The sequence below is a fragment of the Phoca vitulina genome, unplaced genomic scaffold (genome assembly GCF_004348235.1).
Source record: "Phoca vitulina isolate PV1807 unplaced genomic scaffold, GSC_HSeal_1.0 scaffold94, whole genome shotgun sequence".
NCBI lineage: Eukaryota > Metazoa > Chordata > Mammalia > Carnivora > Phocidae > Phoca > Phoca vitulina.
This window is the reverse complement of record NW_022589797.1, coordinates 1,771,187-1,787,009: the sequence shown is the minus strand read 5'-3', so window position 1 is coordinate 1,787,009 and position 15,823 is coordinate 1,771,187. Positions and strand designations below refer to the sequence as shown.

General features: G+C 39.4%; 1 protein-coding gene across 1 annotated transcript in view; it reads left to right on the top strand.

Moving 5' to 3' along the window:
• Positions 1–714: 714 nt before the first annotated feature.
• LOC116627127 (phospholipid-transporting ATPase FetA-like) overlaps positions 715–15,823 on the top strand; it is a 104,978-nt gene continuing 89,869 nt past the window's right edge. Inside the window, exon 1 of the mRNA XM_032396807.1 lies at positions 715–756. Coding sequence (XP_032252698.1) covers positions 715–756 — 42 coding nt within the window. The remainder of the gene's footprint in view (positions 757–15,823) is intronic.

The following is a 15,823-nucleotide window of genomic DNA, read 5'->3' as shown; positions in this document are numbered from 1 at the left end:
TATATAAAATCATACAGGTTTTTACAGACAATTTCAGGAGGTTCACAAAGTTTCTGAACCTCCTCTTTTGAGCCTTGGCTTAGAAAACAAAAGCAGATGCCTGGCTGGCTCAGTCAGTAGAGCGTATGACTCTTGATCTTGGGGTTGTGAGTTGGGTGTAGAGATTACTAAAAAAATAAACTTAAAAAAAAAAAGAAAACAAAAACAAGCAAACAAACCCTTTCCAGGCAGTGGCTAAACAGTATATCATTCAAGCAATTCTGCATAAATGTGATTTCTTAATTTATATTAAACAGCATTAAGTTCATAGTTATACCTGGAGTACAGATAGTCTGTATTCTATGATTGTGTGCTTTATTTCTCAGATCTTTCTTTAGAAGTGAGATTGGCCCGGGCGCCTGGGTGGCTCAGTTGGTTAAGCAACTGCCTTCAGCTCAGGTCATGATCCTGGAGTCCCTGGATCGAGTCCCACATCGGGCTCCCTGCTCGGCAGGGAGTCTGCTTCTCCCTCTGACCCTCCCCCCTCTCATGTGCTCTCTCTCATTCTCTCTCTCTCAAATAAATAAATAAAATCTTTAATTAAAAAAAAAAAAAAAAAAGAAGAAGTGAGATTGGCCCAAACGGGGGGGTCTTAGGAGCAAGATTGGATTTAAAAAAAAAAAAAGGCTGATAAGAGCTCCAAGAAAAGGGGAACGAACCATAATCCAGGCAACGATGAATGTTGAGGGACTCAAGGAGTTCCAGACCCAGACAAAGGTAACATTGGAGACAAAGGTCAGTGAGGAAGGTTGAGTTCAAAGCACTAGGTAGAGGACAAAACTGGGCCTCACAGAATAAAAGAGGCAACAAGAAACACAAAAATATTGATGGACCAGGTTTAAAATTTGTTTTTAATTTTTAAAAAAAATTGAATTGGTAAAACACAAATAATATTACCATCTTTTTTTTTTTAATTAAGATTTTATTTAGGGCGCCTGGGTGGCTCAGTTGGTTAAGCAACTGCCTTCGGCTCAGGTCATGATCGTGGAGTCCGGGATCGAGTCCCGCATCGGACTCCCTGCTCAGTGGGGAGTCTGCTTCTCCCTCTGACCCTACCCCCTCTCGTGCACTCTCTCTCACTCTCTCTATCTCAAATAAATAAATAAAATCTTAAAAAAAAAAGATTTTATTTATTTGACAGAGAGAGCGTACAAGTAGGGGAAGCGGCAGGCAGAGGGAGAGCGAGAAGCAGGCTCCCTGCTGAGCAGAGAGCCCAGGATCATGACCTGAGCCAAAGGCAGATGCTCAACCAACTGAGCCACCCAGGCACCCCTATAATATTACCATCTTAACCGTTTTTTTTTAAGATTTTTAATTTATTTTTTGACAGAGAGAGACATAGCGAGAGAGGGAACACAAGCAGGGGGAGTGGGAGAGGGAGAAGCATGCTTCCCACGGAGCAGGGAGCCCCATGCAGGCCTCGATCCCAGGACCCTGGGATCATGACCTGAGCCAAAGGCAGATGCCTAACGACTGAACCACCCAGGCACCCCCATCTTAACCATTTTTAAGTGTACAGCTCAGTGGCATTAAGTCCATTCACACTGCTGGGCAACCATTACCACCATTCATCTCAGAACTCTTTTTGTCTTATTAAACTGAAACTCTGTACCCGTTAAGCATTAACTCCCATTCCTCCAACCCCTGGTTCTTGGCAATTACCATTTTTCTTTTTGTCTCTATGAATTTGACTACTACAGGTGCCTCATGTAAGTGGAATCTCATAGTATGTTTTTTCTGTGACTGGCGTATTTCACTCAACATAATGTTCTCAGTGTTCATCTGTGTTGTAGCATGTGTCATAATATCCTTTTTAAGATTGAATATTACAATCTTAAAAAGGATATATATACCACATTTTGTCCATTCATATGTTTTTGGACATTTGGGTTGCTTCTGTTCCTTGACTATTATGAATAGTGCTGCCATGAACATGAGTGTACAAATACCTCTTCAAGTCCCTGCTTTCGATTCTTTTGGGTGTGTCCCTAGAGGTGAAATTGCTAGATTGTATGGTAATTCTATTTTTAATTTTTTGAGGACTCACCATACTGTTTTTCATAACAGCCACACCATTTTACATTCCCAGCAATAGTGCACAAGAGTTCTAATTTCTCCACATCTTTGACAATACTTATTATTTTTTTTAATAGTAGCCGTCCTAATGGATGCAATGGAGCAGGTTTGGAACAAAAAACATGGAAAGACACCCTGAGACTATAGTACTTTAAGAACTTTTTAAGCCACCAGTGTACGGGGAGGGAGATGTTAAGAGAATAGAGCAGGGGCACCTGGGTGGCTTAGTCAGTTGAGCGTCAGACTCTTAGTTTTGGCTCAGGTCACGATCCTCAGGGTTGTGGGTTCAAGCAGCTCGAGGTGTCTGCTTGAGATTCTTTCCTTACCTCTTCCCTCCTCCCTTCCATTCATATTAGAAACAAAACCTTAAAATATCTAAGACTAAGCATAAAAAGAAATGCACAAAAACCTATATGAAGAAAACTTTAAGACTACTGATGGACAAAAAGATGGCCTGAATAAATGGCAAAACAGGGCATGTTCCTCAATGATATACAGTGGCTCCCATTTTCACTCAGAGTAAAAGCCAAGGTCCTTACCAAACAACAACAACAACAACAAAACCCCCAGGACTCTTAAATACAGAGAACAAACTGGTGGCTGCCAGAGGGGAGGTGGGTGGGGTGATGGGTGAAACAGATTAAGGGAATCAAGAGTACACTTATATAATGAACACTGAGTAATGTATAGAATTGTTGAATCATTATATTGTACACCTGAAACTAATACAACACTGTATGTTAATTATACTTCAGTTAAAAAAAAGGTCGAGGTCCTCGCAATGGCCTTTTAGATTGTGAATATTCTGCCCCCACCTTGCCTGATCTCTCCTACCACTCTGCTCCTCACCTCGCTGCTGCAGCTACCCTGGCTTTCCTGCTTTTCCTTAAACAGTCTTTGTTCTCATTATTCCTTCTGATTGCCAACACTCTTCCTCCAGATAAGCCTTTGGCTAACTCCCTTGTCCACTTCAAGTTTTTGCTCAGTCTCGTCTTTTCTGTAAGGCCTACATGAATTTCAGCTCCACACCACTCCCCCATCCTCCAGAGAGTGGAGAGGGACCGGAAACGGAGTTAATAATTGATCATGCCTATGTGAGGAAGCCTCCATAAAATTCCGTGCGGGGTTCAGAGAGCTTTCAGGCTATCAAATACATTCACATGAGGAGTTGGTTTTGCAACCCAACTCCACTGCAGCGGATGCTCCTGCACTCGCACCCTCTCAGACCTCGCCCTATGTATCTCTTCATCTGGCTATTCATCTGTATCCTCTATCATAGCCTTTAATAAACTGATAAATATTTCCCTGAGTGAGCTGCTCTAGAAAATTAATTGAACTTGAGAAGAGGGTCATTGGAACCTCTGATCTACAGCTGGTTGGTCAGAAGCACAGGTAATAGCTTGAGCTTACAATTAATATCTGAAATTGGGGAGTGGGGGATTCTCATAAGGCTGTACCTTTACCTTGAGATCTGATGCTATCTCTGGGTAGATAGTGTCAGAACTGACTTAAATTATAGGATACCCAGCTGGTGTTGTCAGAGACTTGCTTATTGTAAGGACACCCCTCCCCGCCCCCGCCCCCCACTGCTGTCTCATACATTTGGTGACCAAAAGTGTCAGAAGTGAAGTGTTCTGTGTGAGTAGTAAAGGAGACTCAAAGGAGAGACAGTAGGGAAGACTGGGTTTTCCCTACCTAGGAAGGAAAGCTGAAGTTTTTCCTTTACACACCTATCTTTGTTTAAAAAGGTTATTTGATTATCAGGAAAAAATATTTGGATCTATTCTTCACCAAGACTTTCACTGCTGTTGTAAAACACAGATCAAATATCATTTTCCCCATTAAACTTTTCTTGATTTCTCTGACTAGAATAACTATCTTCCCTCCAAACCATTTTGGTACTTTGTTTACTATCCCTTCCTCCAAGTTCCCTTAAGGCAATTACCATTTGCATTATATTTATTTGTACCATTAGAGCTAATTCCTTTCCCTATTCACAGTCTTCATTTTCGTATCTCACTGTAGCATGTACGTGGTAAGGTTTTTTGGTTGTTTTTTTTTTTTTTTGTCCCCAGCTTTGAGGGGATATAATTGACATATATTGTGTAAGTTTAAGATGTACAACATGATATATATTGCAAAATGCACATAGTAGGTACTAAGTGAACATTTAATAGACTAAAGATTAAATTAGAAAATGAAGAAAATAAGGTGTCAGGGATTCCCATCATTTTTGCAGCCGTGATATCCCATAACTATGATTTTGATATTACAGTACCCTTTCCTTAAAATGACTATAAGACTGCTATTGTTGTTTCTATTGTTTTTAATAAACTAAAAAGTGAACTTTAATAGATTTAATTTTTAGGATCTCTTCATTATTTTAGAAAAAGCTAGAACAATTTGAGGTGTTTTATGACCAGTGTTAGAAGTTGTGTTTTAAATCCTTCTGCTATGTTGGAGGTATCCATTCAGTTAGGTCTTTCCAATAAGCCAGTTGCCAAGTTTAACTTTGGTGATAACAAGTTAGCACACAGGCATTATGTCTTTTGTGACATAACTTTACTGTCCCCATCCTGCCTTTCCCCAAACAGAAGTGATTACTGTTTTCTCTGTGCTCCAATTGAAGCTACTTCTATTATCCCGCTGTTGTGTAATTACTTTTTTATGTGTCTGTCTTCCCTTCTAAATAGTGAGCTCTTTAAGGATAGGGATTGTGTGTTGGTAATTTCCACTTTCCCCATAGTTTCTGGGACTGGAACATTGTGGGTATTAAATAAATGATAGATGTATTAATATAAATAAAGTATATTCTGACAAGGATTCTGGCCAAATGACTGTACCAAAGACAATCTCTTCAGATGGCTTAGTGGTAAAATGTCAGGATTTGATTAAATGATGAATTTTATGTATTCAGCCTATGGTATGGTTAATTGCCCTTAAGAACCTTTTCTTTAATTGTTGTTGTTGTTGTTGTTTTGGGATTTTGTTTTGTTTTGTTTTAAGTAATCTCTACAGCCTACATGGGGCTTAACTCACAACCCTGAGATCAAGAGTTGCATGCTGTATCTATTGAGCCAGCCAGGCACCTTTAAGAGCCTTCTCTTTGTAAACCACATTTTGTTTGGATCCTACCCATTTCTCTATCTCATTGTCTTTCATCTTTCACCTGGAGTTTGTAGGAAGTAAATAGTGACTGAGAGGTCAGTTGTTACTCCACCACCATCTCTAAGAACTTGGAAATAAGGGAAGTTATACTTATGACTGAGAATTAAATTTTAACATTAACATATATCAAGGCAAAGTTATCAAAAATCATCTTAAAAAGGAAAACTGGACAAATTAAGACTTGATTAAAGATATTTATCTAAAGAACATTCACTGAAGCACTGTTGGTTAGCAGTGGAAACATAGAAATAGGACAGCGAGAGGCGTACTCAGCTTGTGCCTTACTGTCCAGGGGAGAGAATGTAGCCAACCAGCTTGAACATTCCTATCTCCCATCTGTGGCCTGATGCTATTAAACCTTTGAAACATGCAATTTAATTTCCCTACCTCAAATTCCAAGTTCATCAAGCAACTTTCTTTCCGATTATGACTCGTTTCTTATGTGTATCTTTCTACAAGGAGAAAATGAACTTCATGCCAAAGCAAGTATTATCATCACTATGACAGTTAATCTATTTCATTGAAAAGAATCATTTACCATTCTGGTTTTACATCAGCCTCTGACCCCTTTTTAATGTTAGTTTGAATTGTAGGTTCTATCTCAGTAAAGAGCCAAAACCAAGTTTCTGAGCCTAAAAATTGAAGTCCAGATCCTGGACTTCAGTGAATTCAACAAGATAAATTCCACTTTGTTGAATTTTACCTCATATAATTGTCAAATGTAACCCCTTCACATCCTCCCCATTGCCATTGCCTTAATTCACCTACTTATTATTTTTCCTCTGGATTAAAATAATAGTATCTCAACTCATTTTCTGGCCATCAGTCAGAATACACTGCACACTGATGTATCTTTAAAACATAAGTTTCATTATGTTAACTTTTAAAGTATTTAATGGTATTCTGCAATGTCCTCCATTCCATTACCTTTCATATCTTGTTCCTCAGCCCTACCTGGAAAATTCTGTCTCCCATATTCATTAAGCTAACTTATATTAATGCTTTAAGACTCAGCACAGGATCTGCTCCAAGAAACTTTAACTGACCCCCACAATTTGGTTTAGATATTCCTCTTTTGCACTTCCATGACATCCTGTCCTTACCTCTATCATACTATCCACTACACTATAGAGCAATTGTTTACTCATATGTCTCCCCTACTGGACAGTGAATTTCTTCACAGCAGCGATAGGGATATTGTCTGAATCTTTTCTATATTCCCTAGCTCTTAGTATAATACTTGATCTGTTAAATGAATTTAAGAACCTCTCTTATAACTTTATTCATTTCATTTAAACTTCAACAAGGTTCTGCATCTCCTTTCATCTCTTCCGATCTGAACATTTATCCCTAGCTACTTTTCTCCCCACTTTGAACTTGTCACACTCTTGCTGTTTCTTCAGAGCCATATGACCAACAAACTACCATGTGTGTGTGCATGTGTGTCCATTAAGGAGATTGTCAGGTATCACAAGTTTGTGAAATATCATTTTAATATGTAATTCCTCACAGGGCGCCTGGGTGGCTCAGTTGTTAAGCGTCTGCCTTCGGCTCGGGTCGTGGTCCCAGGGTCCTGGGATTGAGTCCCACATCAGGCTCCCTGCTTACTGGGAAGCCTGCTTCTCCCTCTCCCACTCCCCCTGCTTGTGTTCCCTCTCTCGCTGTCTCTCTGTCTCTTATCAAATAAATAAATAAAATCTTAAAAAAAAAAGAGAGAGAGATTTCAAGATTCTAGCAGAATCTTGTCATTTATTAAAATATATATATATATATGTATAATTCCTCCCATAGAATACAATATGATTGAATAAAAATAGTTTAAATAAAATGTAACTGAAAATGTAGGTAACCTCTGGCTCTTAAAATTACTACGTAAACGATAGCAAGTAGACAAAAAAAAAAATCTTTGAGATGAAAATCCTAAGCAGTTGGCTAGGTTCACCCACTACCTTAATGAGTACTGCACACCACACAGAGCATCCAATTGAGATTTATGCTTCAGTAAAATCACTCTGGGGATTTTCAAGGTCTTGTGAGCTTTCAAGGTTGCTCATGAAAGTTATACAAATATTGAATCTGAGAATGCCAGGTCTGCAGTACCACATATATATGCTAAGCTTGATGATGTATTAAACAATGTAAGTTATGGGTTTTGACCTCAAAAAGTATGCACATGTTTCCCTTTATTCAAAGGACTCATGAATTTCCACCTCCTCTAGGAAATCCTATTTCGAAGAGGTAGTGAATGAATGGTCTCTTTACAGATACATTTTTAATTATTGGATAATTATTGGATAATGACTGTGATTGCTTTAGATTTATAGATTAATCTGGGGGATAATTTGTATTTTTTGCAATATTGAGTCTCCTTATCCAGGAGACTCAATTTCTCTCAATTTCTCTATTAATTCAGGTCTTCTTCTGTGGCCCTCAGTAAAATTTTGTATCTTTTCATATAGACCCATACATTTATTTATTTATTTTTTTAAAGATTTTATTTATTTGACAGAGAGAGACACAGCGAGAGAGGGAACACAAGCAGGGGGAGTGGGAGAGGGAGAAGCAGGCTTCCCGCCAGGCAGGGAGCCTGATGTGGGGCTCGATTCCAGGACCCTGGGATCATGACCTGAGCCGAAGGCAAACACTTAACGACTGAGCCACCCAGGCGCCCCTAGACCCATACATTTATTGTTAGCTTTATTCATAGATATTTTAAATTTTGTTGCTATTTAAGTGGTACTTTTTCCATTATTTTTTCTAACTGATTATTATAAGTATCTAGAAAGGCTATTTCATTGTAAATTTATTTTGTGACTGGGCACCTTACCAAAATCTTGTTATTTCTATGGAGTAGTCCTAAGATTGGAAAGGAGGGGCAGTGGAAATTTTCTTGTCCAACCTTCTCATGTACAGATAAGACTCAGAGTAGTCCAAACAGGTTTGATTGAAATCTTAGATCTCATGAATCTCTAGTCATTGAGTTTGACAAAATATTGTAAAGAGGCAAGGGAGCAAGACTGAGACAACAGACTGCTAAGGTTGGACCTCTTAAATCTGTATCTTGATGTGGTCATCACCAATCCAAGCTTTACAAATTCAGAAATTCAATGTACAGCTTGTCTTAGGAGTGATCCGGTCTCAGGAGATCAATTCACTCCTTTCTTTCTGGCAAGAAAAATTTATCAACAAGACAGCTAAGTTGGCAGTTTAACATGGAAAATCTAATAACATCCAGGGCATTATCTTCTCATGGCCAGCTCTACTCAGGAGAGCAAATTAGAGATCCCAGAATCACAGCAAAGAGAACGGGATGTTTTTATGTGGTATTTACATTAAGATATGGTACTCTGATATTCTTTTCTGTTTTAATCATGATATTAGATAAATGTCCAATGATATTTCTTTCCAAATAACTCTGATAGGCATTATAGTGAGAGAAAACTTTCCCTAGGCAATGGCTGAAACAGTGATAAATGTTTCAGTATTTTCTCTTCTAAAAACTGTCATTCCTTCGCTCTCTCGTGACCAACATGTTAGTTTTAAAAGAGTAGAGCTTCTCTTAGATTAGCTCTATTTTAACTCCATGGCTTCCTTTCTAGAGAAGAACCCTAAGTTCCATGCTGAAATGTATTTAGGCTGTACTTTAATCTTACCAGCTTGCTTATTTATTTATTTATTTATGGGGGCGGGGCAGAGGAAGAGGGAGAGAGAGAATCCGAAGCAGGCTCGGTACTCCACACTCAGTGCGGAGTACAACCTGCCCTGACATCATGACCTGAGCCAAAATCAAGAGTCACAGATCCAACCAACTGAACCACCCAGGTGCCCCTATCATCTTTTAAGCAGATTACTTCGGGAATATTTCCATAGATGGGTTAAACATTTATTAATGTTGATACTTGTTAACTGCCTTTCAAGGGTATGGTAGGTATGTTTAAAATCTGGTCCCCAAATTCTATATATACCTTTTTTGGTCCTATAGCTTCCCTATCAAACATAACATAGCTTCTTGAGATCAACTATAAAACTGACCACTAAGCATGACCCATCAGTAGTTATTGAAATTCAGGGATTGTCAGGATTCTCTGTTAGGTGGAGTTGCCCACCTGCTCAATCTTTTGTCAGAACTGTTACTGTTGCTTTAGATGGCATTTATCTGGGTGGGCCCAACTGACCAGGCTACCATGTGATTTGGAATTGTTGGACTAGAATGAAAATATGTACAGTGAATGTCAGTAATGATATTGGAAATCTCTGAAAGATAAATTGGAGAATTGAAATCCCTAACATGGTTTGAGGTTGGATAAGCTTGGAGTGGAGTGCATTTAAGCAGCAAAGCTGAGATGTCCTAGATCTATGCTGAGAAACTAGTAAAGTGCTCATAATTCATTTTATTGGCTGCTGCTCATTCAGTAAGTAAGTGGATCAGCCAGATTTTAGGCCTCAGGACCCTGAATACCCAGTGCAGTTACCACAGTTACCATATGCTGGAAGGTGAGGATGGTACTATATTAAGTAGCACACTCAAGAACTTGGGGTTTATCTCAGTACTCACCAGCTGGGAAGAGATAAGGATGGAACTTACGCAGGCTTTTCTTTTGGCTCTTGCTTGCCTCCAGGGCTTACAGGACTCAGGAGAAATTTAATGAATAATTATAAATAGAGCTGTCTGAAAATGTAGAGACCATCTTGAGAGTGATTTCTTCTGTACTTGAAGTATTTAAGTGAGGCAGCCAGGGTTGCTAAACACAGGGAATGACTGCTCTGGATGGGAGGATGGATTAAGGATCTCCCAGTCCCGTTCTAGTTGTGAAATTCTGTAATTTCCAGGATCAGAGTAACTCTGAGAGGTTATCCAAGATCCAGGTTGGCTCCCAGCACAGACATTCCTGGTGGGAGTGGAGGGCAATTCTGAAAGTAATTATTTTTAGTTGGGCTTAGTTTAATTTAGTTCACCCTGGTTGTTCAGTGACTCTCCTTAGACCCAATAAAACCCCTTATGATATGAGAAAACCACTTGACAACTCCATTTGGCACTGTGATCCAGGGATGTTCCCAGTTTAGTCTCAAAGCCAGCATTTCCTGGGGACATAGCAGGGAGCCTAATTAATACTGGAGTGACTTAAACTCCCACAGCTTGTTGACCTGGTAGCATTAGGAATATTCTGCCTTCTGCTGTGAAGTAGAGTAGTAGAGCACAGATCACTAGCAGAGAACTGACATATGGGGCCCAGAAAATTCCTCACAACTTATGATTTTGGATTCTGTGAGTCACAGACCCTCCCCACTTCATGGCTGCCACATTTGTATCTAATAAAGTAGGGCAGCTAAGGTAATTAAGCTAAGCTAATGTGTCTTTGGATTGATTTTAACTAAGAGGTGTACAGATCCCAGAGCTGATTTTAAACATCACCTGACAAAGTGTTTGTATTCTTTATAGCACTTGTCTTGATGAAGGGACATCTTATAACTTGTATTTTTCAGAAGAGCTAATATTCTTTTTTTTTTTTTTAAAGATTTTATTTATTTATTTGAGAGAGAGAGAGAATGAGAGAGAGCGAGTACATGAGAGGGGGGAGGGTCAGAGGGAGAAGCAGACTCCCTGCTGAGCAGGGAGCCCGATGTGGGACTCGATCCAGGGACTCCAGGATCATGACCTGAGCCGAAGGCAGTCGCTTAACCAACTGAGCCACCCAGGCGCCCAAGAGCTAATATTCTTAATAATTTTACCTACTGCTTATCTTCGTTCTTTTTTTTTTTTTTCCCAATTCCCTACTTAGAAGCCAGGCTCTGTGCAAGGGCTTTAGAAGACACAGAAATTAATTAGACATGCTCACACTAGCCAATCTGATAGAGGAGATAAAATTCAAAAAATAATTATAACATAAGGAAGAACAAATGATTAGGAGAATAATACCGATGACGTAATATAGCAGTTTGGAGAGGTGGGGAAATTATTTCTGGATCAGAGAAAGGGAGAAACTACATTGGATTCATGGAATTTGAGCTTGCCTTTCTTAAGATAGCCTTTGAAGGATTTTGACTGATACAGAGCAAGGGCTTCACCCTTGGAAGGGACAGCGTGAGTGGTGGCATAGATGCAGGAAAGTCTGGGCCATTTTTAGGGAATTGTACATAGGCCAGTTTGAATAAAGATAAATAGTGGGAAAGAAAGGTGAAAGAATAGTTAGGGTTCAAATGGGAGCATCTTGAATGTGTGGCTGATATCTGGACTTCATTCAGTAATCCATGGGGAGCCACTGCGGGTTTTGACCTGTCAGGAAGAAGACATGATCAGTGTTCTGCTTTAGGGCAGCAGTGGATAGTGTGTAAAAGTCAGAAGCAGGATACTGAATCCAGAAGGAAAGTAAAAGGAATCTGAGATGATAGTCGTGGGATTAGAAAGGAAGTAATAGCTTCAAGAGATCTTCAGATAGAATATATAGGACCTGGCAGGTAATCAGAGGGGCAACTGAAGGTGATTCTTGGATTTCATGAACAAGTTAGAATAGTAAGACAGAGGGGCGCCTGGGTTGTTCAGTCATTAAGCGTCTGCCTTTGGCTCAGGTCCTGATCCCAGGGTCCTGGGATCGAGTCCCACATCAGGCTCCCTGCTCAGCGGGAAGCCTGCTTCTCCCTCTCCCACTCCTCCTGCTTGTGTTCCCTCTCTTGCTGTGTCTCTCTCTGTCAAATAAATAAATAAAATCTTAAAAAAAAAAAAGAATAGTAAGACAGAGAAACAGATATGTTAAAAATCAGAGAAGGTAAGAAATCTCATTTTGGAACATGATTATCTTGAGATGCTAGTGAGCAGCTAAGAGGAAACGTCCAACATTTGGGATTAAAGATGGTTTTAGGAGCCAGGGGCAGAGATGCAATGAGAGGATTTGATATCATAATTCAAGGAAAACACACACAGACAACATGGAGAACAATGCTTTGGGGAATAGCCCATGTGCAAGGCACTGTAGAAAATGCTTGATATACTTTATATAATCTTTGCAACCAAGGTGAAGCAATTATCTTCATGTGAGAGACGAAAGACTGAAGTTCAGAGTGATTATCTCATTACCCCAAGGTTACACTTTAATAAGTTTTGGCTCCAGCGTTTAACTTTAGGTCAGCCTAACTGCTACATCACATTGCAAAGCAATCAAAGAGGTAGGGGAAGAAAAATGAGGGAAATGAATTATCATGAGAACAAGGAAAGAAAAGACCAAGTATCTTAATGAACTATATGGGGGCCACGGGATAGAAAAGACTGAGGTAAGGAGGTGAAATGTCTTCAAATGGTTCCTAGTAGCTCCAGCTTTTGTTGGGGGATTGGTGCCAAAGCCACATAGATGCCAGGCTTAGGGACATCAAGAAAGGCTATGTAGGGACCTTGAACTGTGCTTGGCCTAGCTGGAGGTTGAGTTCCATCTACAATTGTACATTTTAACTTACTCAAACACTTACCCAGAAGCATCCAGATGATTTTCCAACCTTCTTTTTAGCAGGAGAAACTACTTTTTTAAACTTAAAATATAGGAAAATACCAGATAAAAGTGGAGTTATTCAAGTTGAGAGAAAGGAAGTGCTCTCTACCTCCTCCTTGCTCCTCTCTACCCTAAACTGTATTTCAGGCCCTGAGAAACCTGCCTGCTTTACATAACACCATTTGAAAACCCTGCTGTATTTTTTCTTTTTTTTCAGTGAGAAAGGGAAGTGATTATTATTATAGGTAAGAAAAGCTAGAAAACTGAAGGTAAAAGTCATTTGCTTTAGGTACAAATAATTTAGGAATCCAGCTGAGAATAGAACAGAGGTTTCCAAACTCCCCATCAGTCGGTATTCTTTCTGGCCCTTGACTCAAATTTTATTTGTTTAAAAAGGAACGTAACATTTGCTTTCTAAGATTTCATTCAACAGACATTTGTTAACTACCTATACGTGCAAAACAGTTAAGACTAAGTAAATGTTGACTTACTTTTATAGACTAAAAGAAAAAGAAAATAAACTACCCAAAAACATATTTTACTACTTAATAAGGAGCTTACTTTGTGAGACTGCAAAATTACAAACACCAGAAGATTATTTGGTCAGACCCAATTTAAAGCTCTAGGCAGACAAGAGGGGTTTTTGTAACACACAACTGCTTTATAAAACCTGCCTTCTAGATGAAGCAAATAACTCCTGAGGAAGACTCCGAGTTTGAAAATAGAAGCAGTAGCTAAGAAACTGTAGTAGTTTGTGGGTTCCTTTCCACCCATTTTGTATTTGAAGTTTATATTAATCTTTAGCTTTTTTGTTTTAAACCTCCTGAAACTAAATCCAAGTTAATTGAAAGGTTATTCGAGGTCTATGAATCACCTTTGGAAGAAGCAGGTTGAAAATTGGGGTACTGAGACTCACTTCACTTTCCCTTTCTAGAGGAAAAAGAAAAAAAAAATCCACAAAAAAGAAATGTGGCAATTTCCCAAAAGCCAAGACGCTGTTAGAAGTAGAAAATGGAAGGAAATTTTGTCATCTAAATGACCTCATAGACAAGTAGATGTTTCAACATACTCCCACCCCTCCCAGAATTTTAAAGATCCGTGTTTTCCTGTCAGAAAGTAGTTGTGATTGAAATGAGGACATGAAGTGGGGACTGTAACTGAGAAGAAAGGGAGAATGTGGAGTGCTGGTGGGTTTGGGACTGTGCTTGAAAGCATTTTGGGGTAAACTTGCTTTTTAATTATGTATGTGCTTCTGTTGCTTTAAAAAAACAAACTTTTGTTAGCTTTGCTGAGATTCACGTGATATGAATTGGGATGGGAGAACCTGATTTCTGGAGTAACTAGGGATTTGTGCAGTGGATATAATAGCGAACTCTGGGAAACCTTAATAAAATGGCCTGAAAGCTTTCATGATTTTATATGACAGTCTGGGGGAAATGTAGCTCTTAGTTGTAGTCAGGGGATGATGGGCATATCTGCTTCTGTGTGAGAATCCTATCCTCAGATTCTGACATGCAGAAGTTTGTTCCTTTGTTGATGAAAAATCTATTCTCTGAAAGACAGATTTGTTCATTAAGAGCCAATTATGACTTGTATGCATGCAGTCTATGACATTCTAGTACTGAGAGTCATCAGCTATGCTGCTGCCAGACTTCATTGTTTATTGTAGTTTATGTAGCTTTCAGATGGAGCTAAATATAAACTTGAAGACTTTCTCCAAACCTTTATACTTAGTAAATTTACTAGTTTTTTGTGTATAATAACTGGGTGGGGTGAATGCAGGATGCTGGCAGCACAGAATCACAGCTAGGGCTTGGAGGGACTCGAAGCTGGTTTGCACTATTTGCCAATTGGAAGACTGCGAACTGGTAGATCAATATTCCACCCCCAACCCCAAGTTTCAGTAAGGTTGTCTTTATGTTACATGATTCAGTTCAAGGTCAAGGCAGCTTAGAGATTATCAGCTGAAGATGGGACCTGTTATTTCTACCTTTGATTCTCATATCTAAATGAAGGAGTTTTAGATCCTATAACCATGTCTTCTTCTTTTTTTTTTTTTTGAGAGAGAACATGTGCACACATGTAAGGGTGGTGGTAGGGGAGGAGCAGAGGGAGAGGGAGAGAGAGGGAGAGAGAGAATGTTAAGCAGTCTCCACGCTTGGCTCAGAGCCCGACAGGTACTTGATCCCACAATGCTGAGATCATGACCTGAGCTGAAATCAAGAGTTGGACGCTTAACAGTCTGAGCCACCCAGGTGCCCCATGTCTTATAGAAGCTGATGCTATTCCTTGACTTCTCTTCAATGCCTCTTCTTATGACTCTAGTGTTTTTCAACCTTCTTTTAAAAATGTAATGAGTCCCCCCCCCCCCAAATATTTAGTAATTACAAAGGGAAAACTAGTAAGTTTACAGTGGAGAATTCTGGCAGACACCATCTTAACCAAGCAATCTAGGTTCATATCACCAGGAATACACATGACAGCATGTATCCCCTGATAGGATGCCCTGAGAAGGGCACATCAGACAAACACAAGTTGAGGCACACTACAAAACAATTGGTCAGTACCTTTCAAAAGTGTCAAGATCATGAAAAACAAAGAATCGGGAACATTGACAAGTTGAAGACATGCAGCTAAATGCAATGTAGGATACTGGATTGGGTCCTAGAGCCAAAAAAAAAAAAAGGACATTAGTGGAAAGCATTGGTAAAAAATAATTTCTGTACTTCAGTTTATATTATTATATGAAGGTTAATTTCTTAGTGTATAATTGTTCTATTACGGTATATAAGATATTAACATAAGAATACAGTGGGGGGGCACCTGGGTGGCTCAGTCGTTAAGCGTCTGCCTTCAGCTCAGGTCATGATCCCAGTGTCCTGGGATCGAGCCCCGCATTGGGCTCCCTGCTCAGCGGGAAGCCTGCCTCTCCCCTCTCCCGTTCCCCCTGCTTGTGTTCCCTCTCTCGCTGTCTCTCTCACTGTCAAATAAATAAAATCTTAAAAAAAAAAAAAAGAATACAGTGTGTGAAGGGTATATGGAAATTCTCTATACTATTTTTG